At 37.9% G+C, this 25937-nt stretch overlaps 1 protein-coding gene across 1 annotated transcript; it reads right to left on the bottom strand.

Annotated features, from left to right (window-relative positions):
- Window positions 1-371: 371 nt before the first annotated feature.
- LOC754700 (regulator of chromosome condensation) lies at window positions 372-25937 on the bottom strand. Its single transcript, XM_030982938.1, has 9 exons — window positions 25856-25937; window positions 19807-19908; window positions 18640-18833; window positions 17036-17215; window positions 15441-15657; window positions 13193-13351; window positions 12101-12214; window positions 4268-4426; window positions 372-1365 (listed from the first exon to the last, which is right to left on the bottom strand). Exons 2-9 carry the CDS (start codon window positions 19886-19888, stop codon window positions 1196-1198), a joined length of 1275 nt encoding a protein of 424 aa, XP_030838798.1. The 5' UTR covers window positions 19889-19908; window positions 25856-25937; the 3' UTR covers window positions 372-1195.

Raw genomic sequence — 25937 nt, 5'->3', positions numbered from 1 at the left:
AATATCATTATATGTGACAGGTGAATGGAATCATTTATATCGAGGCACTTCACATAGACGCATGTACTCAATTTGGTTACATTAAGAAAATGGGTTTTTGAGCAGAGCACAAAAACACTCATCATTGTGTAGTACATTTCATGGAAAACTGACTGCTGAAATTTCTTTTTTTTACCATCTATTGGCATGATAAATACCGTGAAATCAATATCAAATCAGCAAAGTAGAGCTTGATGGTGTGGTATTTTCATATTTGAAAGCCGATTATAAAGAAACATAATGTTTCATGGTTTATGACTGAATTAAAAAAACAGAGACAATACAGAGAAGAGTTCACGATAATCAGGGGAAATGAATATTAAACTGTACACTTTTTAAAAATTACATCATTGTTAGGGTCCAACATTAAAACATTTGATTTGAAGATGATCACAGGCATTACAATACAGTGAAATAAACAACACTGAGAATAAACATGTATTGTGGAGAGCAGCATGTTGTGAGTAGTTGAAACATCTGTGAGGAGTGATTGAAATTCAAATATATTCATGCATCCAACCCATAACAATGGCATGAAGATAACATAAGCGCATAATAACAATAACTGCTAAAGCGCAATTAGAATTACTGTGAAAGTGTAACGTTTTTGTGAGTGCCATGGTATTACCAACAAGCGTGTAATTGCAACTTGTGACGTTTTCAATGCAAGTCTGATGAATAAAGCATACACAGAGCAGACCCTGGTTTGCAAGGGAAAATCGAATAACTGCAAACACTGACAATTACCTGATGCTTTTAATTGCATAAATATTACACTTTCTACAACACATACAGCCAGGGAAAATTGGTTTGCATGTATATTTGTGGTAGACGTTAAGACTAATGAAACAATGTTGGACCCTCATATTGACAGTGGGGTGATAAAACCTCTTGAATCAATTTTTGAAAAATAATTCACCTTTCTTTTGCTTCATTAATTTGTAGCTAAGGACCAATTAGATGTTCTAATGCAAAAATGCTAAAGTGCCTCGAGTGATCTATTACGGAAGATTGTTAAACATTACATTTTTTCCCTCCTGTAAAATTAAGCATCTTTTAATAGTTTAATACAAGATTGAACATTTTTGTTAGTTACAAGGTTTTATCACCCCACCAAAATTACATTTATTCTATTCTTACTCTCTACAAACTATTGCTACTTTTCTACTGCTAAAATGATGGTGTGCTGCCCTCCGGAGGCGACCTTGACGGCTTTCTTGGTTTCTAATTGCTTGCTGATGATCTTGGTCGGTACGTGGAGATCTTCGTCTTCGTCACCGTTCCCGAGCTGAAGATTGCTACCCATGCCACAGGCGTACACGTCTCCTGTAGGATAGAGTAGGTACAGAAATAATTTGAACAAGAAGTCTAGGGTTTTTTAACCTTGATGCTGACCAGATATTCGCTCCTGATTTCATTTTTTGCCGAAAATATACGATTAGTTGATGTGTAATAGGAATTTAGCTAAGGTTTAAAGTAGGCCTGAGTCGAAACGGTTCCCCGCCCGGTCCCCGACCGCCGCGCTAAAACCCGGGTTTGAATATTCGGGCTTCGGGTTTTTCAAAATTTTTAAATTTCACACTGATATTTTGAAATAAAGAACTCAAAAAATGCAATTCACAAACTTCTATTTCAATTGAATTAAATAAATATGCTTTAGAAATAAATGGATATCGTTTCAGTTGACGGTAGGTGTTTTCATTGCTCTAATATTGAGGCTGCAAGAAAGGAATCGCGCTTCATGGCCATACCGAGTGCGTTCAGAAACGGAAGTGGAAATATAACCCACTGAGAACTGAGCAAGTTAAGAAAGTCCCACACACAAGACTAAAATGTTGATCAGACTATTACAATTAAATCGTAATACTAATACGCATAAATTTAATTGTCAAAATATATCCACAACATAACAGATTACCCTTGATATTTTGATGAAGGAAAATGATTTGAAGCTCTTGAAATAACATCGTAGTGCCTTTCGTTCGTTCTTAAAATGCGTGTGTATTAAACGGCAAGCTGAAGTAGTGAAGTTACGAGTCAAGCTTGATATGCGTGTTTACATCCCTACACCGTCATCCAAGCAGATCGGAACAATAAGCATTAAAGTATTTAAAAAAATCACGTGAGACTTTCAGGGACTCCAATCCAACAAAATTACTGTAAAATAATAATTTGCTTTGACAAATAATTACTATAGATATTCATAATATCTTACAGAAATAATGATATTTCATGAGCTACGTACTCGATATCGAGTTCAGCTAGCCATCATTTCGAAATGAGACGTAATTTGTCACGCAGCGCAGTAGACTATTGACAGTGTGCAGCAGAGAGGAAAATATTACGTGATCTAAGGCACGCGAATATCATGTGATCTAAGGCCCGCAATTTTTTCCCTCTCTGATGCATGCTGCCCTCTACAGTCTACTGCACCGATGACAATTATACGTCTCATTTCAAAATGATGGCTAGCTGAACTCGATATCGAGTACGTAGCTCATGAAATATCATTATTTCTGTAAGATATTATGAATATGAAAGCCTTACGTGATGTTTTTTAATAGGTTTAATGCTTATTGTTCCGATTAGCTCGGATGACGGTGTAGGGATGTAAACACGCATATCAAGCTTGACTCGTAACTTCACTACTCCAGCTTGCCGTTTAATACACACGCATTTTAAGAACGAACGAAAGGCACTTCGATGTTATTTAAAGAGCTTTAAATTATTTTCCTTCATCAAAATATCAAGGGTAAACCATTATGTTGTGGATATATTTTTACAATTAAATTAATGCCTATTAGTATTACGATTTAATTGTTATAGTCTGATCAACATTTTAGTCTTGCGTGTGGGACTTTCTTAACTTGCTCAGTCTTCAGTGGGTCATATTTCCACTTCCGTTTCTGAACGCACTCGGTGCCACACCACGAAGCGTGATTCCTTTCTTGCAGCCTCAATTTTAGAGCGATAAAAACACCTACCATCAACTGAAATGATATCCATTTATTTTTTAAAGCATCTTCATTTAATTCAATTGATTATATTATTGCTTTGAAAGCAGTAACTGTCTTATTATTAGAACAACTGCCTAATCTTAACTCCCGCTGCTGCATGCATACGATTTTTAGTGTCAGTGGTGAAAATTTCGGGTACCCGGTCCCCGCCCGAAATTTTCAAGTCAAACCTGGGTTTGGTAAAACCCGTGATGACTCAGCCCTAGTTTAAAGTTAGGCTTGGTGTTTGGTCCAGGGACCAGTTCCACAAAGCCTTGTTCCCATGACAAATGGAAAAAATGAGTGACAAATATGCTGATAACCAATCAGAAGCAAGGATTTCACTAGCTTGTAACAAAAACCTATCATTTGAGTGTCAGTGATGACAAGTTTTGTGAAAATGGGGCCCCAGGTTTGCATTTAGGAATTGTTATTTAATGATGTTGATCATGGAACAAATGTAATCAAACCACTTTGACAATATAAGTTATTTAATATGAAATTAGGCCTTTAAAAAATTAACCTATCCCTGTCAAAGGAGAACTTATAATATATCCATAACTGTGAACGATTTCCTTAAAAGACCCTTCTTTGAGAAATGCTAGTAAAGTGTACTTCCACTTGTTCGGCTATCAGTAGGTTTCTCAGCCAGACTTTGCCAGTAGTTCACAGTGCATGAAATATGATCTGACCTCTTTCAAGGGGTACATATGGGTGGATCAAATGTTGAAAGCATGGACTAACAAATATTTTTACCCTTTTCGGTAGCCTTGTCAGGGAGAAATTGCAATCGGGATTTTTCTAAAATTTCCATTCTTAGTTTGTTGATTTGTTTGTTTAACCTGACTGCAAAGAGTAAACAATCAGGGGACCGACAGCTTTAAGTCCTCTCTGAGGGACTTGGCAATGAGGATCGATGCCAAACGAAAGGGCACAAGTGCATCAACTTGGTTTCCAACCCGGGACCTCCCAGTTACAAGACCACTGCTCTACCACTGAGCCATTGCACCTCCTGCATTGGTATTGGTACCAGGGGGTGTTTCACAAAGCCTTTTTTCAATGACAAATGACAAAAATCAGTGACAAATCTGCTGATGACCAATCAGAAGCAAGGATTTCAGTAGCTTATAACACAATTTGTCATTTGTCACTGATGACAAGTTTTGTGAAACACCCTCCAGGGATTCTGTACACTACCAAGAACCCTGCTCCTTTCTGTTGGGCATGCTCACCTGTATCTGTACATCCTAAACTGACGCTGGCCCCGCATCCGATATTGGTAAACTTCTCCATCTTGACTGATGAAATGAGGGTGGGTATGTGGGATTCCTCACAGTCTTCACCTAGTCCGAGACGGCCATAGTTTGTTCTACCGATGGCATGCATGTGACCTAGCATGGAAAGAGAAAAAACAGGAAGTGAGTTAGACCATGAAAAAGTATGTGATTATTAATTTTCTTTATCCCTAATGGTGTATTTCAAAATCAATATTGAGAACTCACACCTAAAGCTTCAGATTTTCTATCATGCGTACACAGGCATAGTGCAGCAGTGCAATTAGCGAGCAAATTTCTAGTTCTGGTTCTGGTGGGCTACTCCATAAACTCCTCAGCTGGGATGTAACATGCAGGTGTAGTCGACTGAGCAGAGTATACTTAATTTCTTAAGTGGGCTCTAGTAATTATTTCACCCATGTTGAGCTTTTGTAAGTTATCTTTTGTTTCTGTTATCTAAATTTCTGTTGATCTGACCCCCATTTCATCATTTGACTTCGCAACCTTGACATTTTCCCCATGGCCTTTCGACGACTGTGAGCACTTACGCCAGTGACGCCACTAGAAGTCTGGGTTTTTTTTTTTTATGTGGGCTGCACAATGCCTGTTTATGGGTCAAAATATAGTTTTGCCTGTAGCCTATAGTGTGTCCAAACTACCCTTGCTTGAGCCCAAGTATGCGCCTTGTGTTTACATTGCAATGCTCTTACAGGTGAAGCTAACAATTAATTGGCTTGTATTTTATTCAATAGTTTACATCTAATGTACATCCATATAGTCTGACAGATAGGGTAGATCATGCATTGTGCATGTGGTCCGACTTACTTTAAGTTTTGAAATTAAAGTCTGTGAAACCGGAATAAACTGCCTAACTTGCTACATGTATACACACGCATGCAAAATTCTTTGGAAAAAACACATCCCACGGTCTAATATGTGTGGGGGAAAATGAAAACTTTGTCAAAACTCATGTAGGCCTACCACTTACAATATTTAGTACATTACTCGCTTCAATGAATCTCCATAAACTTGCTTTTTCACTTTACTTACAATGGGACTAAGGTCACGAACCCTTTGAACGATAAGGGATTTTTCTTTTTCTCTCTTCCTCTCTTTCTCAGCTTTGATAATTGACAAAACCTTTCAAAAATAAAGTTTTCTAATTTCTAAGTACCATGTTGATACTTGATAGTAGACAGACTGGGTGTAAACCTTATGAGAATAGACAAATTGGGTACCTGGTAGTAAACAATCTACTGGTAGCCTGAGATCAAGCCTACTATAACCGATGACCGTGAATCGAATACATACATCTATGACGTATACTACATGTGTGTAATCCATTCACAGTCACCGCATCTAGCGTGAATGTACGACTAGATTTTTAGCGGAGAGATCGAACGTGACTTAAAATTTGTCTACAATACATTGAAAGGAATTTAGGAATACCAAAGTCCAGCGACAATATGGCCATGGCAAAGGCTTTTATATGGCCTTTGTGTCTATTTACTCTTTTATTGGCATTTCTTTCCACAAGTACCGCGATGTCATTACATACATGTACTGGTACACCGGACTCATGTACATGTGCAGGGCAGGTTACTGAACCTGTAGAAGTCTATAAGGGTGAAAACTTCACTACAACAATGTCCATTAAGTTTTGGACCAGAACGATGGATGAACTTTACTCAAACGTGAGTAAGATTAGCCTTGTGAGATATGATGAAGATATCATCACAGGGTATTTGATTGATGATGCATACTCAGGACGGTGGACACCAAGATATACCTTTGCGCCATCTAGTACCGGTTGTGTAGAGGTAAAAGTCACAGTGAGTGTGCACGGTGCAGAATTCAAGGATGAGGGGAACTATCACTGGGAGGCAAGGACTGAGACCGTGAATTATACCACGCGAGGCCAACCCTTGACTGTTTACGTCAATAACAAAGAACAACAAAGAAATGTGACAAGCGCTGAGACAAATGCTGATGAAACTCAAGACCAGAAAATCAAGTGTGATCAGGCATGCATAGCAAATATGCAAGATAACTTCAATAAATTGAACGAAAACTTTGACAAATTGAATGACAACTTTAACAAATTGCATGATAACTTGACGAAAAACCAGAACGCCTTAAACGAAGATCCGCTAAGAAATTTGCCACCTTCTCATGTGAGCTACGACATGCAGTTAGCAACATTCTACTTCAGCGTATGTGCTGTGATGCTCTTACCAGTTGTGCTTGGGATTGTGATTGTACTTGTGCTTATGATCAGGAGCAGAAGGCGTACTTATATGCGTGTAAGTACACCCAACAACAACATCCACATCCAAACAACAAACATTTTACAAGTAGAACCACGTCCAGGTCTGGAACTGGGAGATCTACATGTATCAAAACCTAATGCAACAAATGGGAATGCAGTCGAAATGGATAGTGCTGCATGAAGTTCTTAAAAGTAAGACCAGAATCTTTTGCACAAAAGCACTCCTTCTTTTTAACTTGCATGTTTATCTAATATCCTTTTCATATTAGGGGTAAAAGGGGAGTAAATGATGTAAATTCAGATTAAATCTGGACTTAGTCGGGAACGAAAACCTAATTGAATGCTATCAGCGTCTCTCGATCCGCCTCAACACTAGGTTCAAGTCCGTATAAGTGCAGACAGGAAGGGGATTCTGCGTAATATGAATGCGTTTCACACTACTCGATGCGTACCAAACATGTAATCCCAGCGATATCTAGCTGTTTTTGCTATACTCTCATCACTTTACATGTTTTATTTCTTTAATAAATGCAACCTCCACTAAAGAAGTCACAATGGGTTGACGTGGCTCACGCAATAAGCGATCTTCTACCTTTCCTTCTTGTTTATTACTTATTTCAATTTTCTCTTCTATCCTTTTCATGTCATTTTATTTTAATCCTTTTATTCTTTTTATCTCTATGTACATGTATGTCCTTATGTTATTCTTTGTTTTTATCTTTCTATCATCTTTTCTTCTATATTTCCTTATTTCATTTTTTTGACAGATAATGGGAGACCCATGAAACGCTGGACTACGGCATGGGCAGATAATGGGAGATCCACAAAACGCTAGACTACGGCATGGACAGATAATGGGAGATCCACGAAACGCTGGACCACAGCATGGACAGATAATGGGAGATCCACGAAACGCTGGACCACAGCATGGACAGATAATGGGAGATCCACGAAACGCTGGACCACGGCATGGACAGATAATAGGAGATCCACAAAAACGCTGAACTACGGCATGGACAGATAATGGGAGATCAGAGAAAGAAAGCAAGTACAAATCTGCATGTACACGTAGTTGTGATCACCTTCCATGGGATGATGTCAAACTTGCAATTCACAAGGCTATATCTCTCAATCATCCGATTGCAGCATTCAATGAATAAATGAGAGTTCAAGCTTGACAGATGTACATAAGTTTGCCTAATTTTCTTCTTTTTTTTCATGTGCACTTTGACACATAAAATGTTAATTTACATGTATGTATGTATTTTCCTTTTTTAAAGGTAAAGACCAGTTATGGTCATGCAATTGCATTGTGAAAGAAACGTTGTGGAATCGATCAGAAAAGGTTGATCATCTAGCATCTAGCATCTGCAAGGTTCTGGAATCATCAAAATGATAAGAAATTTGGCCCATTCTTCGTAAAGTTACAAGCACTATACACAGAAAGATGTATATGGGACTACCCTATATCTCTCACAGACCATGAGAGAAACAAAATTACCAAATATATGAATTAGTAAGCGGTTTCCCGGCAAATTTTTTATCATCATGTATTAGTCAAAACATATTCTTTCACATGATTGGTAATGAGAGCTTCCATTTCATTTTTTGAAATTGGGGCGTTTCCAATACTGGTCTTTACCTTTAAGTTTAAAAAAAAACAACTTCTATGTAGCTTAACACTTAACAGTTTTATAACATACATGTACATGTACTTTTCACATGTCGGAAGACAGAAATGCTTTTAAGACGCCGGTAATAGGAATGATTTATTCGATTTGTAGACAGCAGGTGATCAGAATTTTTAGATGATAGGTGTTTGATGCATGGGCGGTAAATCTGTATCTGGATCTATTCATTCATCCCCCATGAACAATAGGTATTACGTAAGGATTGACGCCCATGGTTTGATGTCTCTTCGCCATAGTAATGTAATTTGATGTTTTGTTATTAATTTCTATATGAATTGCTGAAATGAGAAGGATTCCATACCAGCCAACATTCAAAAATAAGAAATAAGAAATAATAATAATAATAATAATAATAATAATCTTTTAGTCCACTCCAAATTTTATTAAACCGAGGGTACAGGCATACATGTATGTGTGTATTGAACAGGCGATACAATGGCCATGTACATGTATGCAGTGGCAGTGTAACTGGCAATACGTGGTAAATCTGTACTGTATACTGTCGATCGTGCAGCTTTTCAACGCACACAATACACGAATCTCAACATCACGGCACATGGTAAAACAAGCCAAATTTGTCTTTAAAAAAAAAAAATTATTGGGTCATTCATATTTTTGAACAATTGGAATATTTCAAATTTTAAGGTGCAAAAAAATATAGATTTCAAAATATTCTGATCAAATCTGAACAGTTGGCAGGTATGGGAATCTTTATAAAAGGATTTTATTAATGAATTACATGTCAAAGAATTTACCTTGAAATACATGTATTAGATTTGTTGCAGTAGCTCTGCTACAGCAAGTGATATTTTCATAGGGTTGCATTGAATTTCGGCAGCGTGGTGAGTCCATTACATGCTTTGATTTAAAGATGGGGAGAGGGGCATCTCATTGTATGAATGGTATTTATCTGTATATAAGTTGAATAAGTATTCACAATGTGTAGTGAAAGTTGTAGTGCGGTATGGTATGTAATCCCGTAGGATTTTTTTGCCAAAATTGAAGGGTCCCAATTGGCCAAAAATGATGGGGTTCAAATTTTCAGACCTCCATCAATTTCTGATAGCTTGGACCCCAATGAATCCAAAAATGCATGAAAAAAAACAATTTTGGCACAAAAGTCCTGCGGGAGCTGTTTCAGTGACATACTGTACCACACTATTGTGTCTGTAAATAGTGAATAACGTTTGTTGATCAAAACTCTTTGATAGGAATTTAAGAATTGATTTACATGATTTGATTACTTGATTTCATTAAGACCTAGACAGTGGTGTAGACTAGTAGACTGTAGTGGATTTTATGGTCTCGTAGTTATGACTGTAAGGTTTTTAATTCCTTTAGTTTGACATGTGAAAGGCATCGTAAGTCAAGATGACCTGGAAACTTCAATAAGCAAAGATCTGGTGTCCCTGAGTTCTTCCTACCGGCCACCCATTTAATGCACATTTTTTGACGCTGCACAGTGCCCATTTGGTCGAAATTAATTAATATTAATTAACATAAATTTGGTATCAAAAGATTGGGAGCCACGGTGGATTGACATGCCCCATGGTTTGGACTTTGAGAAGCCCTATACTAGACAGTGACACCTCTACTCATTCACATGAATTATTTTTATTTTTAAAAAGAATTAAGAAAAAAAGATTGGGGGCCACGGTGGAATCTGCCCCTCTGGACCTTTTAGGGATATAACCACCCAAAAAAAATCAGATCTTCACAGGCGGTCCGGATTGACATTCCCCATGGTTTGGACTTTGAGAAGCCCTATACTAGACAGTGACACCTCTACTCATTCACATGAATCATTTGTATTTTAAAACAATTTAAGAAAAAAATTAATTCAAGTTTCATAGAGTTTCAGAGATTTAGTTTCAGAATACTGTACATAATGTATAAATGCATAATATGTATTTGCTACTGCTATTCTATCTAATAAAAGTAATACACTAACTTCACTCATCTATGTCATTTTATATTTTGTGTCACATCCTTAATTGGGATCAGTGTAAAAATGCCAGAGGAAAGATGTACAGTGAAAAATTGCTAGGGGAAAACCACAGGTAAAAATCTTCATCATCATTGTCACTGTTGAATCTTTGTTTCATTACCTTGATGAGTTTTGTCAGAGGTAAAAAGGCAAAAATGTTAGAGGCAAAAAGTGTTAGAGATGAAAGTGTCACAAGCAAAAATTTCCAAGGACGATAATTTCTGTGGTAAAAAAAATATCAAAGGCAAAATCATCAGTGGTAAAATGCCAGAGGTAAAAACCATCAGAAGTGAGATACGAATGCGACTGCGTCTCTAACACGACTCTGCGTATAGGAAGTTCACTGATCGATGATCCTGTGACCTTTAGTTTCCGACCTCAAAAACCCAAACTCTTTTCACTTGATCTTTTAATGTTCAAATGCACTTGAGCCTAGTTTGGTCGACATTGGTTCCATTTTTGATAAGTTACCACAGTTTTAAGATATTTGGGGGGATTTTTAACACTTTCATGACCTAGTTCGCTTTCACCTTTGACCTCTTATGTGTGCATGTACACATAATGTAATCAGTACTTCCTTACATGCCCATACATACTTGATCCAAGATAGGTTAAAATCCATTCAATGATTTTAAGTTACAGCGGTAACGGAAAGCGAGATAAACAACCTGAAAGCATAATGCATACCTGCAAACATTTGTAAAAACAAGAATTAGGAATTTTTAGCACAGTACAGTGTATGCCTTCAAAAAAAAGAAATCGCACTTGCAGCTGCAGTGTAACAGGCAATACACGGTAAATCTGTACCAAAAAGGGAATACAAATTCACTGCTCGATCATGCAGCCATTATACGCATGCAATATGTGAACTCTCAAATTGCGACACATGAAAAAAACAAGCTTAATTTGGCTTTAGCACAAACAAAAACAAACAAAATCAAACTTCTGACAAATCGTAATATTCTGGATTATTTCGAAGGGTTGGAAGGTATGCATAATGTCTTCAACACCATCTTTGATGGCGGAGGTATACAAATATCAGATTTTAAATGCCATAAATAAAGTTGCCAGAGGTAAAAATGTTGACTCAGATATTAATTAACTGTTTTATCAGTTTGCACATGATAATAAAGCCAATACTGGACATAGTGACGCTTAGATCTCGCTCCTACTAAGATAAATAAAGTAAGGAGAATTAAATGCTTGATAATCATTCCATAAAAAACTAGAAAATCACAATATCTCCTTGACGGTTTACACCAAATGTTGACATTTCTTTACAAAAAAACAGGTTTCTTTTGAAAATGATCTACCACTAGTCATCCAAATGATTAGCGAGTATGACGTTATTGAGAGTGGAAGAGGGAGCTGCAGAGAAAGTAAACAAAAAGGAAGTACCATCCATCTACTGTTCAATGTCCCCTATTAAAGAAGTCTGAAGATGAAAACAATTAGTACAGTAAAGCCTTGTCTAGACAGGGTAAAAGTTAAAACCTGTCAAAGAATGTCACAGGAAAGTAAGAACATAAGTATAGTGCACATCACAAAACTGTATTCTAAGGAAATAGTGACAACATGGTACAATCTGAGGGACTTCGTACTATGTATGAAGAACAGCTTTTATAAACCCTGACTAGCCATTCACACACTTAAAATGATTTATATTATTATTATTTTGATCAAGCGCCTTGAGCATTTAATTAGAATGGATAATGGCACCATATAAATCGATGTATTATTATTATTATTATTATTATTACTTTATTCAATTATTAATTTCAATTTTAGGGGCAATTTATTCTGTCATGTCCAAACAAAGGTTACAAAATTTTGAGGATTTTTACCTTGAGCGTCTAGTAGAATGGAGTGATGCTGTCCACCTGATACTGCTTCCACTTGGACATCATTGAAAGATGTGATGGGCTGAGGGGTGAACCAAGACTTCACATTCTCTAGACCTAGAGATGAGAAAGAGAGAGAGAGAGAGTGAGAGAAAGAGAGAGAGAGAGGGGAGAGAAAGAGAGAGAGAGAGGGGAGAGAAAGAGAGAGAGTTAAAAAGAAAACATGTGTGTGAACAGTGAGATGAAGGAAAATGAGAGGCAGAAACAGAGAGAGATGAAGAAAAAGGTGAAAGACCAAGTACATGAGAGAGAAAGACAGACGGACAGACAGACAGACAGATAAACAAATAAAGGGGGAGAGGAAAGAGAGTGAGACAGGCATATACACCACAGTAGGGTCACAGAGAGAAACAGTTGATGAAAATATCATAATACCTACTAAATCAATCTTATTTTACTTGTCTATAAAAAAAAAATTGTTATGTAGACTGCTCCCAAGAAAAGAAAGAGTTCTTTATAAATTAGCAAAGTTTACACCTATTTTTTAATAGAAGTTTCAGTACTAAAGTCCCTGTCAGAAGTGAAAAATTATATATAAATGGAAAGCTAATGAGCCATATATTACAATAATATCAATTAATAGCTGCTTTGGTGTCCGTCAGAGGAGTAATAGCTCTCTGAAAACTCAAAATCTAAAGCTATGAAAACCAGAAGTTGTCAACCTTAAAACTAGCTAGCCACTTGATGACATCATCTTATCTGTGGAGTACACATATTCACAATGACTTTGCAATAATCAAACATGGCTCATTGCTTCAGCTATATAGGCCAGTGGATCAGTTCCACATGTTATGTCGTCACCGTAAATGCGCCAAATTTGATCCCTGGTGTCCTGTAATTTGGAAGTTTTCACGAGGTTTTAATTTGCTTTTGTGCAATACTCATATGGAAAATATTTTGTATTCCTTCACATTGTATTCTACCTTCATTCAGTTTTCCATTGATATAAAAAGTGTATTTTAATCAACAAGGGTCCAGTCGTCTCCAATTGAATGTGACACAAGAAGGTACAACTGCACTCATAGCTAAACTTACCTAAATGATGATAGTTGTTGAGCCCCCATCCATACATGCCTCCGCCTCCTTTCACTCGAGCGAATGTGCAGTAATTGGAACACCAGACTCCATCAAACATGACCTTGCCTTTACCTCTCACTCTCTTACAGATCACAATGGAAGGCTCTAATAGAATACCTGAGAAGTAAAAAAAAAAAAAAAAAAAAAATAGAAAGAAATCTATTAAAAGACAAATTTTTATTAAATAAATGTTAACTTTCAAAGCCCCACTGCACTACTTATAGCTACTTGCGCCCTCTATAAATGGGTACCTGGTAGGAATTTGGTCTGGTGTATGGCAGTCGTGCTAAAGCAAGGGTAATAATCGGGAGTGCCAGGAGGGTCAAATCTGACTGACATGAGTGCTATACAAAAACCCATTGTTATTATTATTATTATTGTATAGCAAACAAAGCCTAATTGGTAACCATTGGTCCCCCATGATCCCCTTTTTCTTATGGTAATTGAGAGCTGATTTGATGAGATAACAGCCTGTCGGTGACCATGCAAGGAGGTCTAATCCCTCCTGGCCAAACTAGTGCAGAGGGGCTTTAACATCTACATCTGGACATCGCGTTAATTTGAATACACTCATTTCAATGAGGGTCTCAGAAAACTTGTACTTATGAAAGTTTTGTGAAACGCTGCCCTGAAAGCCATGGGTTGCTTTCCATACAGACAAGGGTGCTGGCCCACAAGACCAACTTACGTCCGGTGAAGATATTATTGATAAAAGATACTTGTTACCCCTACAGAATAAAATAAATGATCAAGCAGTACATATGGTTAACAGCAGAATTATTCATACCAATTGCAAATTTGATGTTTTTGCTAACTCAAGAATGAAAGGTGAATAAGTTAAATTAAGGCCTTTGTTTAATACTTTTAGCTGTGAGCTTTCATATGTCACATTCTCAACAAAAATAATTCAATTTTTCAATAATAACAAAACCTGGTGAGGGTATGAATAATTTACTTGTAAACGTGGAAGAAGAGCTCCTTCGTTTTCTAGAAAGGTTTTGATGCTCAGAATGAATAAATAACTTATATCAATGATACCAACAAGTGAGTCTGAAGTATAAACTTTGATAAGTTGGCCTACCATATATATATATATATATAATGTACATGAAGCCTGATAATGCCTGAAATAAGGAGGTACCAAGGTCTGAAACAAGACTATGGCCTGAAAATTGGCATCTCTATACACCAGTTTACGGTTACATCAGTGCGCATGCACAGACATGGGCGGCATTTTAATTGACGAGTAAACAAATCCAATGACCTAGAGGTCAGTGGTATTTATGCATAAATTAAGATAGCGCCCATTCAAATTATGATGTGTGCGCACAACGCAGCGCGCAGGCAGTGATGTCATCATAATTTGCATGGGCGCAATCTTAATTTACGCATAAACCACTGACCTCTAGAGGTCATTTGGTTTGTTTACTCGTAAATTAAAATGGCGCCCCTAACCGTAAACTGGTGTATTAGATGAACCATTATCTTAAAGGGATCGGGTATCTTTGCCTCAGATTCTGAAACAAAATCCTGGATTTAGCTCATGCTGCAATGATAATTAAAAACCTTTAAGTCAGTCAGGAAACCCATGACTTTTACAAGCCGATCGCCTGTCTGATTATCAAGGTATTTATGATTGGAAAACGAAATCAAATTTTGCGTTTTTCCTAACGGTTTTCATAACACTACAGTCTATTGGGGGAAACGAGTATGGTAAAACTAGTCACTCTTAAGATTTTTACTTTTTTGAGGCAATTCTTGATCATTTTGAAGCACAATTTTTTTTAGGGCTTCAATATTCCACCATATCACAGACACTGATAACACGCATCTCAGATTTAACATTGTTAAATGACGTCTTTAAATGTTTGATTAGCCATTGGGTGGTATTCCGGTAGCGCGTACTAAGTTAGCGCGTACTTAGTTAGTTCACACTTTTATGGATTGCCTGTTGCAAACTAGTTTACCATGTACAGATTATTAAATTAATTTTGCAATGAAATGGGAAGGAAAAAAAAATATGAATATGAACTGAATTTCAATAAAGTCTTTGGTAGATTATCTTTGTCATGAATATTGAAGGAGGAAGATGAAACCTAGCATTCCATAGAAGTGTGAACTAAAATTCTTGTTTAGTCTGGACTTAGTCCCGGCTTAACTTATGAGAATACCACCCAATTGAAATCAATGAAAAAGATGTACTTACTGACTCCCTTCCTTCCACCCCGTATCGAGAAGCACTCGTGTATCCTTCCCAGCTGACCCTGCTCACCGCAACCCATGGTGTAGATCTCCCCCTGGTTGGTCAGCATGCACAGGTGATCGTTACCGGACGCTATCTGGACGACCGTCTCGTCGAGAGGGATCAAGTAGGGAGTCTTCTTCATACCCTCAACAGTTAAGCCGACAGGGCCATTGCCATCCTAGGGAGAAAAAAAATGAATTGCAGGTTTGCCAGTTAGAATTGATCAGAGGGCCTGAAAATCACCTAGAATGAGCTATTTTGTATACAAAAAAGCCTAAACTATGGTCTGAAAATAACACGCCAGTGCCTGAATTCCGGCTATTACCTGGAAACTGGCATCCCTCGAATTGAAATATACATATTGATTTCTTCATATGATCTACAGTCAAGCCGACAGGGTCATTGCCATCCTAGGGAAATAGAAATTACTTGAATTGAAATATACATATTGCAGGGGTGATAGTGAGCACGCCCACCTTGAGTTTTAAAAAAAGAGGATTCGGGGGGGGGGGGGGGGGGGGGGGGGGGGGGGAAATGGCTTTTAACAACATCCCCCCCCCCTTTTTTAAAGAAAATTGGGGGGGGGGAGGGAAGAATAGAGAAAATAAGAGAAAAATCTGGAAAATAGGGATATCAGGAAGGAAAAAAAAAAAGAAAAAAAAAAGAAATCGGGAGAAAACAAAAACAAAAAACTAAATCGATTTAAATCAGGTAATTATAAGGCCTGATATTGATAGGTTATGGTTATGGTTATGACTCTTTTTCACATCATCTACAGTCAAGCCGATAGGGCTACTACCATCCTAGGAAAAAAAAAATCACTTGAACTAAGATATGTATTGACATATTAAAGCAGATACAGATTGTCGTTGTCATAAGCAATCGGACGAACATCTCATAAAGGGGGAGTCAAGCCAACAGGGCCATTGCCATCCTAGGGAATGAATATCAATTCACATGAAAATATGCACTGATATTGAACAACAATGGGATTGTTGACATCCTATATTAAAAAAAAAAGGGTCTTATTCACATCCCAAACATTTTTTAATAAACAAAATGATAAAAAATTGACTCCATCTTGCCGACAATCACATACACTGTACACAGAAATGTGTATATGGGACTACACACACATGCAGTATGAAAGTTTGGTCCAAACTTTTAAGCTTTCTCTAGTCAAATTTCAAAGACGAGGGCATTGTATGGGTAATCATTTTTAGCAGGCATATTATTCACTTTCATATTCTTCAGAATTAACATGAAATGAACAACGAAGCTTGAAAATACCAGGGGGGTGTTTCACAAAGATCCTAAGTTGGACTTTAAAATTATGGAAAGCTGTTAGCATCTTTGCAAATAATTTGTTAAAGTTATTTTAAAAGGCATAAAATGTAAATTCAAATTGTTCATATTTTCTATAATCAAGGAGATTTCTTGTTATTGTATTATGTTTTAAGACCGCTACAAATGGCTCTCCATGATAAGTCCAACGTAAAGTTAAGTTCAACTTAGTGAAACACCTCCAAGAACTCAGACCTCCTCCTTCAGCTTACCCTAAATGTACCCCATGCATAAACTTTGCCCTCGTCCGTCAGAGCAGCGGTGTGGGAGTCGCCCGCCGTGGCCTGAATGATCTTTGCATCGAGTGCGACCTTTCCTGATGTGAACTCTGACCCATCCTCTTTGGTGTCGCGACCCAGGGCACCCTCGTCGTTGCAGCCGAATGTATAGACCTGGGAACAATGGATAAAGAAGAACAAGGTTTTAAGTGGAAGTTCAAAGAGAAATAGGAACAACTGCTGAATACCAGAATAAAGAATAAACCCTAACCCTGGTATAAGCCAGTTCACGGTTGCAGTCTGAGCATGAGCAGATAAAGGTCATTGCATAACAAATTGTGATATACACGGAGACGGAATACTGGATACTTGCTCATGAAATTTATGTAACCATTATTCATTTATGCACAAGCAGAGCACTCTATGATACACAGGTGGAAGTATTCTTTGAAAAGGGGAAACAAAGGCTATTTATGTAGCACCTCCATCTGTGTAAGAGTGATTATTTCAAAATGTACAAAGTGGGACCTCTTCATGTTTTGAAGATCTATGGATATTCAGGGTCATTGCAGCCATGTGCTAACCATGAACTGGGGGGTGTTTCACAAATATCCTAAGTTGAACTTATCTCAAAGTTGGACTTAACAATTATGGAAAGCCGGTAGCATCTTTGAAAATATTTTGTAGAAGTTATTTTAAAAGGCATAAAATGTTGATTCAAATCATTCATATTTTCTATCATGGGAGATTTCATGTTCTTGATTTGAAATTCATGAAAACTCTAAAAAAACAGAATTTTTGCTTTTGAATATATTTTATTTTAAGGCTACAAATGGCTCTGCACAACTTTTAAGTCCAACTTAGAGTTAAGTTTGACTTAAAATCTCTTTGAAACACCCCCCACGTCTACTAGGGCCTAAGAATAACCCAAACCTTAATACTGTATGCATGGTTGGGCGATTGGCAGGTTAGACGAGAAGTAAATGCTTTTCAAACTGTAGTAATTGACCACCTTACGTGGAGTCTACAATACACATCCAACTCAGTAGTGTACCAAAATTAAAACAACAACGACCAAACGACAAAATAGAATTTATATAGCATTCACTGTGTCCCCTACTGCATAGAGATAAAGAAGGAGAGGTTTTGTGCATCTATATAAAATGGGCTGTGCTAGGATTCCTCATAAAGTATCAAGGAGTCTGAAATTTGAAATATAGTTGAAGCTAGCCATGTGTAGAATTAATCGTGTCCTATTACTGAAGTTGACTTTAATAAATTAAACAACAAAACGGCAATTACAAGAAAAGGCGCATCAAAAGACTAATCCTTATAACTATACAAGAGTGGTGGTGGAGGGGGTTATTTTACCTGACTGCTAAGAAAGCATAAATGCTTGTTAGTGAGCAACTAGAGGACCGACGGCTTTAGGTCCTCTCCGAGGGACCTGGTAATGATGATTAATGCCTTAACAAAGGGCACTAGCACATCAACTCGGTTTGAACCGTGTCGCCGGATTACGAGACCAGTGCTCTACTAACTTAGCTATTGCACCTCAAGGTTTGTAATTATGCCCATGCCTAGTCACTATTTCTCACCGCTCCATCTTGTGCAATGCAAACGGTGTGCATTCCCCCTGCAACCACATCCACGATCCTCTTGGCTCCATCGAAGCTGACCAACGAAGGCTTCTTCCTCTCCATGATGTCCTCACCAAGACCCAGCTGACCGACATCACCCTGACCAAAGGCTAGCACGAAGCCTGGCTTGGTTTGGTGTGACCAGTGGGACACTAGAACAAGGTACAAGAGAAAGAGCAAAGAATATTTATATCAAATATGGATGGTATCAAATGCAAAGTGTGGGGTTCTCTTCCATCTTCTGTCATATTTTTCTAAGAATAGAGGCAAAACATGCGAGCCGCCGTCTTGGATTTTAATGACAATGGACAAAAACATGTGCGCCTACATTATTAATTTCGAAGTCATGAAAAGGCACTTAATATCAACAAACATGGTCTACAACAACTCCAAATGACAAAATAATCCCAGCTATGCATGATTTTTTTGCATTTGATAGCCCAAAACTTGAAAAATGTTGGCATTAAAAAAAAAATTCTGCTGATTTTTTTCTGATCATTTTCATTGATCGGCGATGGGAATTTATTATCCGATTTCACCTGATCGGACGACGATCGCCCCCGATCCCATGATCAGTTACAGGGTTAGATACAGCTCTAACATCCTTTTCCCCGATGCATTAATCTACATCTGCCACACTTGGCAGAGTTGACATGGGTAAAGTAAATGATTATGTGGCAAAGGTTAATTTCATATAATGTCAATAAAGCAGCCATGCCCATAAGCTGGCTTAATTGTGGAGCACTATACAAGCACCTACTATTATTATTACTCTAATCATGAACACTTAGAAATTGAAATCTAACTACCACATACATCTGTGAATCTTGATGTGCATCCTCTCTTTCTTTGTTTTTCTTCTTTTTTTGACTTTTTCCCCTTTTACCAATATTTTGTTCCTCCATATTTGTATTATTATGTAACCTTTGAGGGTTGTCATACTATCAACTTTGTCAACCCTCCTGTTTGATTAGTTACAGCCAACCTTACTTTATTCTACATATTCTTTTGTCATGTGTAAATTTGCGATATTTGTTTGTTATATATTTGTAAAAATGCAAAAGGAAAAGAAAATCAAACAGAAATTAATATATCAAATCAAATGAAATAAATCAAATAACTTACCTTTCACCTTCTTACTCTTCACAACCCCTTCATTTGTGCCGTTTACTTTGGCAGTTTGTTGTCCTTTTCTCTTAGGTGGCATTTTAAGATGTAGTGATGATCCTAAATTTAAAAAAATTAAGGAGAAACAAAATGTAAATGATTGAAAATTATGAAGACATGGTTAGAGGCTGAAGGAAACCAAAGTGAGAAGGCAAGAGAGTTGGTAAATTAGGTTTTAACCTTGGGTACTTAAAGAGAAGGTTGAGTTCTGGGAAGAGGTGAAAAATAATTTGTGAGCGTTATCATTCTTATTATGCAAGTGTGGAAGAACATCAGATACATTGTAAGACATGTTCCCTGAAAAGCATGGCTCTTCAAATGCCTTTATATTCTAAATATGTCATGTAACTCGAAAAACTTGGGGGGTAGGTTTTTTACACCACATGTTTGTGTGGTCCCATATACATCTTTCTGTGTACAGTGTTTGTAACTTTACCAAGACTTGGCCAAATTTCTTATCATTTTGTGATTCCAGAACCTTGCAATACGCAGAAATTCTTATATGCTAGATGATCAACCTTTTCTGGTCGATTTCACACCGTCTCTTTCACAATGCAATCGCATGACCAGAACTCAACTTCATCTTTAATGTACCTCTGTTCAACTGAAATTTAATCCAACAACAAGTGATCATGATGTTATTGTTAAACTCACAAGTTAATCTTTTACAAAAATTGAGATTAAAGTTCAAAGAGGCGCTAAAAAACATAAAGTAGTTCAGTTCTCTCCCTTTTGCTCTGTTTAGCTCTCTTCCATTTTCAAATTTATTGATTGGAATAAGTTGTGTAAAAACCTATCTTCAGTATTTCAGTTTAGTTCAGTACATCATTTTGAATTCCATTAAATATACAAATTAATCAGATAGAATGCAGATATCACAAATTTTCATTCAAGGTCAATGTTTTTGTCATGTAAATTGCATCTAAGCTCATTATCATCAGGAACACTTGAAGAAATGCAACAGATGTCCACATTTTTTGATAAATTCTTGACTGATTTCAAAGTGCTTTGCAGGAGTAGAAAGAAGAGTCCACCAGCAAGACTCCAAAGGTAGTTTGGGAGGTCCTTCGGTTGCAGGAAAGGATTACAAACACATTGTTTACACACAAAAAATAGGTTTTGAAAATCCGAGCGCTTGCGCAAGGCGTTCAAGGAAGTCATGAAAAAAGGCACCTCACTCCCTAATTTTCAACCCGATTTACTTCGATCTCAGGGACTATACATTTCTGGAGGAAAAAAAATCATGATAAAAAAAAAATAGAAAAATTAACCCCAAAAAATATCTGCATGATTTGAGTTATAACAATTTGTTCATCAGTTTAAATTATAATGCATTTTGTTCTTGTTATAGTTTTGTTTTGTCTTTCCCTGAAAGGAGACACTCCCATTGACAGACATCGCATAGTCTTGAGTCTCTCGACTGGTATTGGACTTTTTGGAGGGGCCTAGGCTGTGCATGTTCAATGTACTGAACCGGGCAGGCCAGAAAATATATAAAAAACAACCCAATTTGTGCTGACAGCCTGTCAAGAATCGCCACAAAATGAACAAAAAAACTGTGATAACGTTATTACGAGCTTGTAGCTCGCGCACAGTTTTTCCTTCATAATCATTTTGCCTTCGGCGTAGACTAGAAGGGATGAGAATTAGATGACGTCATGCGCAGCGAGAGTTAAAATACGGCTTGCAAGTTTTTCAACATGGATGTCAATTTTGACCCATATAATTTCCTAAAAAGGGACCATTAAATGGATTATTTCAGTCAAGTTTGGTATTGGTATTAATATAGCCTAGACCCTAGCCCTAGGACTAATTTACAATATAAAATAAATCGGATATAGTAAAGGAGGGGGTAATCGACCAGCTTCAGTTTTCGGCCGATTGGTTGGATGCATGGTAAAATCCCTTTAAAATACATTGCATAATAGCATATCACATATCCCACACATACCATACCATGCCAGAGTCACTGAAGAACCACATTTGCAATGAAAAATATATCCTAAAATATCACATTTTAGCGATGTAATCGGTGGTCCCGCTACCCGAATCTGAAAAATCGAGTATCTTACATGTGTCTGTAAGAAATATGGGTACCATAAAATGAGCTTTATTTCAAGTATTTTTCAGATTAAGAGCCCGATTTTGTGCTAGTCGCAAGCTCAAAAGTATCTCACCGCATGTATTAAATCAATGCAGCCGGACATGGCAACGCACACACGATACCTCTGTCTAATTCAGATTCCAATTACCGATCACCACAGTACTAGTTTACGGCCTGGCGAGCTCCGGCTTGGGATACCTGCTCCGTCCGCTAGTACTATACATCAGCGCGGAAACGCACGGCGCGCGTGCGCGCTTCCTATTGACTTTGTACATGCGGCCGAAAACTGGTTCGCTATGCCGGACTCCGAAACAGTGAAAATTGAAATGAATATGTCATGGCAATTCGTGATTTTTTTCTGGGATTCTGTTTTTGTTTAAATAATAATAATATTTGCTTCATGATTTGAACAAGAAATGATAATAAATAGGAAGTAAAGGGTCCTAAAAATAGGATTTTGTCTTAAGTGGCCGAAAACCCCCTACTTTACTCTATGCATCCTGTAAAATATCAAAATTAGGCATTAGTTTTGCCAAGTTTGGTGTAAAGAAACGTTACACCAAGCATGAACACTAATGCCTATGGTCCTGTTAAAATAGTGTTAGAGGTCTAGACTATGTCTCTAAAGAGAGGAGCCGACCCTACCCAAATCAAATCAGAGCCAGAGGTAGGGAGGCCAATGCCCGGGCGTAAGGCTTCTACGCCTACGATTCACCATTTATTGACGATCTTGCAGATTTTGACGTATTTTGATCCAATAATTGGGCGAGCAGACGAAAAAAACGAACGCACAAGAGAAACTAGAGGGCGATGAGGTTAGCTCACTAAAATCCTTCTCAATGACTGAAGGTAGAGCCTAAAAATATGGAACCAATTTAATATCAAAGAACTTTTGATAGAGATTAACATATCAGATGTGCACAAATGTCACTTTTAACAACTAGAAAATATAACGAAAAAAGATAATATCTTTTTAATTGCAGATTTTTACAAACTGCACATTCGAAGGTAGATAGAGTACGATGTTTTTGTCAGTCTTGTGTTGGTTTGAGCCCCATAGCTAGAGCCATCTCAAATTGAGAAGGAAATTGTGAACAGAGACCTCATTGTTTCAGCCCCAAATAGAAGTCTTGCGACATCATAATATGAATATTTATGAGCTCCGGTCTCATCGTGCGCAAAACAAATTTGACGTAGTCTCACACATAGTACCTTTTTCTCAGCACTAGACACCAGTGTCGTGCAGTAATGTATGAGAAGTGTAAAAAAAGACATTTCAGTAAAAAAAAAATTAAAGTCTACGTGAGCAGTCTATACTCCAATTGAGAAGTGTAATGAATGCCATGATTTGAGCGTGTGTGTTTTAGTGTATGATATCATCATATGGTTAGTGAGAGAGAGAGAGAGGGAGAGAAATATCTCCGTAAGTAGTACACGTCTAGTCTATCAATGCATGCAGTCATGTTTGATTCCGTATTGTGATCGCTGCTAGACCGAAAGCTTCAGTCTCTATAATCGTCGGTTGTTCCACTGAGACTACGTCTAGCTCCACTAGACCTCCGGTAATAGAGACTGAACGATCGCCTATACCATCGTATGTTGAAGATATCACGGCTAGATTTTAGCCGCTAGGCCCCTCCCACAAACATGACAAACTTGCCACGGCCGTATTGTTATGCCCCCAAAATCCCCCAAAATGTCATTTTACCTCGTCCATATCCAATTTTAAATTAGGCCTCTAGGCTATAATACATCGGTTCCACTTACTAACTTGATTGAAATAATCCGTTTAATGGTCCCTTTTAAGGAAATTATGGGTCAAAATCGACATCCATGTTGAAAATCTTGCAAGCCGTGTTAAACTCTCGCTGCCGTCAATCTCATCCCTTCTAGTCTACGCCGAAGGCAAAATGATTATGAAGGAAAAACTGTGCGCCATCTACACGTTCGTAATGGCGTTATCTCTATAACCGGAGCCTTCCGGAGGTCTAGTGGAGCCAGACGTAGTCTCAGTGGAACAACCGACGATTATAGAGACTGAAGCTTTCGGTCTAGATCGCTGCATGCAAGTGCAAGTTGGATTTATCGATCGATGATAATGCAGTGTCAGATCTTTACTCATGAGGAAATAGTAATTGGAATACATCGCAAAACTAAGGTAGGCCTATTTATTTATTTCAATTACTTTCTTAATTTACAATGAGTGGCTTTCGAGCTTTCTCTCCATTATGTTGACCCTCCATGCCATGGCTAGCATGGCTCGATCGCGGCTTGCATGCAATTACCGTACCTGGCCTGCAGTACTGTGTCGGTGTGTGCGACTAATTCAAGGCTAGCCGGTGATGCATGAATGTACTTTCGCGCGAAGTTTTGAACTTATTGTCCGGGCAATGACCATGATGACACGCCCATTCCCTCGGGCCTGTCTAATTCTCAACGTAATTGAAATTGATTGTTTCAAGGCTCTTACGTACGGCCAGGCGTAGAAGGAACCTCATAGGAACTAGCTGGATATCTCCTATTTTATGGAACTTCTGGAGTCGGCAGATGGGTGAGTTTTCTTAGTGAAAGAAAATGCTTTCTTTTAATGTTTGTTTTATTATAAACAAATTAGAGTAAAGGAGCCCGTAATCGGCCAGCGCCAGTTTTCGGCCGATTGGTTGGATGGAAGGTAAAATCACTCTAAAATACATCGCATAATAGCATAACACATATCCCACACATACCATACCATGCCAGTGTCACTGAAGAACCACATTTGCAATGGAAAATATATCCTAAAATATCACATTTTAGCGATGTAATCGCCGGTCCCGCTACCCAAATCTGAAAATCGAGTATCTTACGCGTGTCTGTAAGAAATATGGGTACCATAAAATGAGCTTTATTTCAAGTATTTTTCAGATTTAAAGCCCGATTTTGTGCTAGTCGCAAGCTCAAAAGTATGCCATCGCATGTATTAAATCAATGCAGCCGCACACCGCGACGCACACACGATATCTCTGTCTAATTCAGATTCCAACTTCCGATCACCGCTGTGCCTGTCTTCGGCCAGGCGAGCACCAGGGAGCTCCGGCGTGGGATACCTGCTCCGCCCGCTTGTGCTGTACATCAGCGCGGAAACGCACGGCGCGCGCGAGCGCTTCCTATTGACTTTGTACATGCGGCCATAAACTGAAACGCTCGGCCGATAACGGGCTCCAAAACAGTGAAAATTGAAATGAATATTGTCATGGCAATTCGTGATTTTTTTCTGGGATTCTTTTTTTGTTTAAATAATAATAATATTTGCTTCATGATTTGAACAAGAAATGATAATAGATAGGAAGTAAAAAGTCCTAAAAATAGGATTTTGTCTTAAGTGGCCGAAAACGGGCTCCTTTACTCTAGTAATTAAAAAGTTAGATTTGGGCATTGGCCTCCCTACCAGAGGCTAAAGAACGAAAGACTCAAAGAGACAGAAATTTTCGGTCTAGATCTATCATTCTACTTCTAGATGTCTGTAACTGTAAGTCAGTGTAACAATTAGTCATTCACACACACACACACACACATGAAAGACAGACATATCTACCCCCCCCCCCCCCCCCTTTCCATGGCTTGTACACGAACTACCTTCAGCCTCTCTATTCCCCGCTAGCTACGTGCACATCAGCATGCACTGCCAATGGTTAGGCCTACGTGAACGGAAGTGCGCTGAACCAATTCAACGGGCCAAAGCGCTGTGCCCACATATTCACAATTATGCTGCGACCTGCGTTACGCTTGACATTTTATTCATTTTGTACGGGATACTGATAGACTTGCATCCAAAATTTAGTATCTTGAATGATTGATTTATAATTTGAATATCTATATCAATTCTTTTGAAACAGCAGATATAAAATAAAAAATAGAACTAACCTTTAAAATCAGATTTTAATTTCGCTTTTCTCCGACCCAAAATTGCACGTTGCTCACGTTTGCCGCCGTAGTTCAAATCGTA

Source organism: Strongylocentrotus purpuratus, unplaced genomic scaffold (genome assembly GCF_000002235.5).
Source record: "Strongylocentrotus purpuratus isolate Spur 01 unplaced genomic scaffold, Spur_5.0 spur5_scaffold_13, whole genome shotgun sequence".
NCBI classification, from domain to species: domain Eukaryota; kingdom Metazoa; phylum Echinodermata; class Echinoidea; order Camarodonta; family Strongylocentrotidae; genus Strongylocentrotus; species Strongylocentrotus purpuratus.
This window is presented reverse-complemented; position numbering and strand designations above follow the sequence as displayed.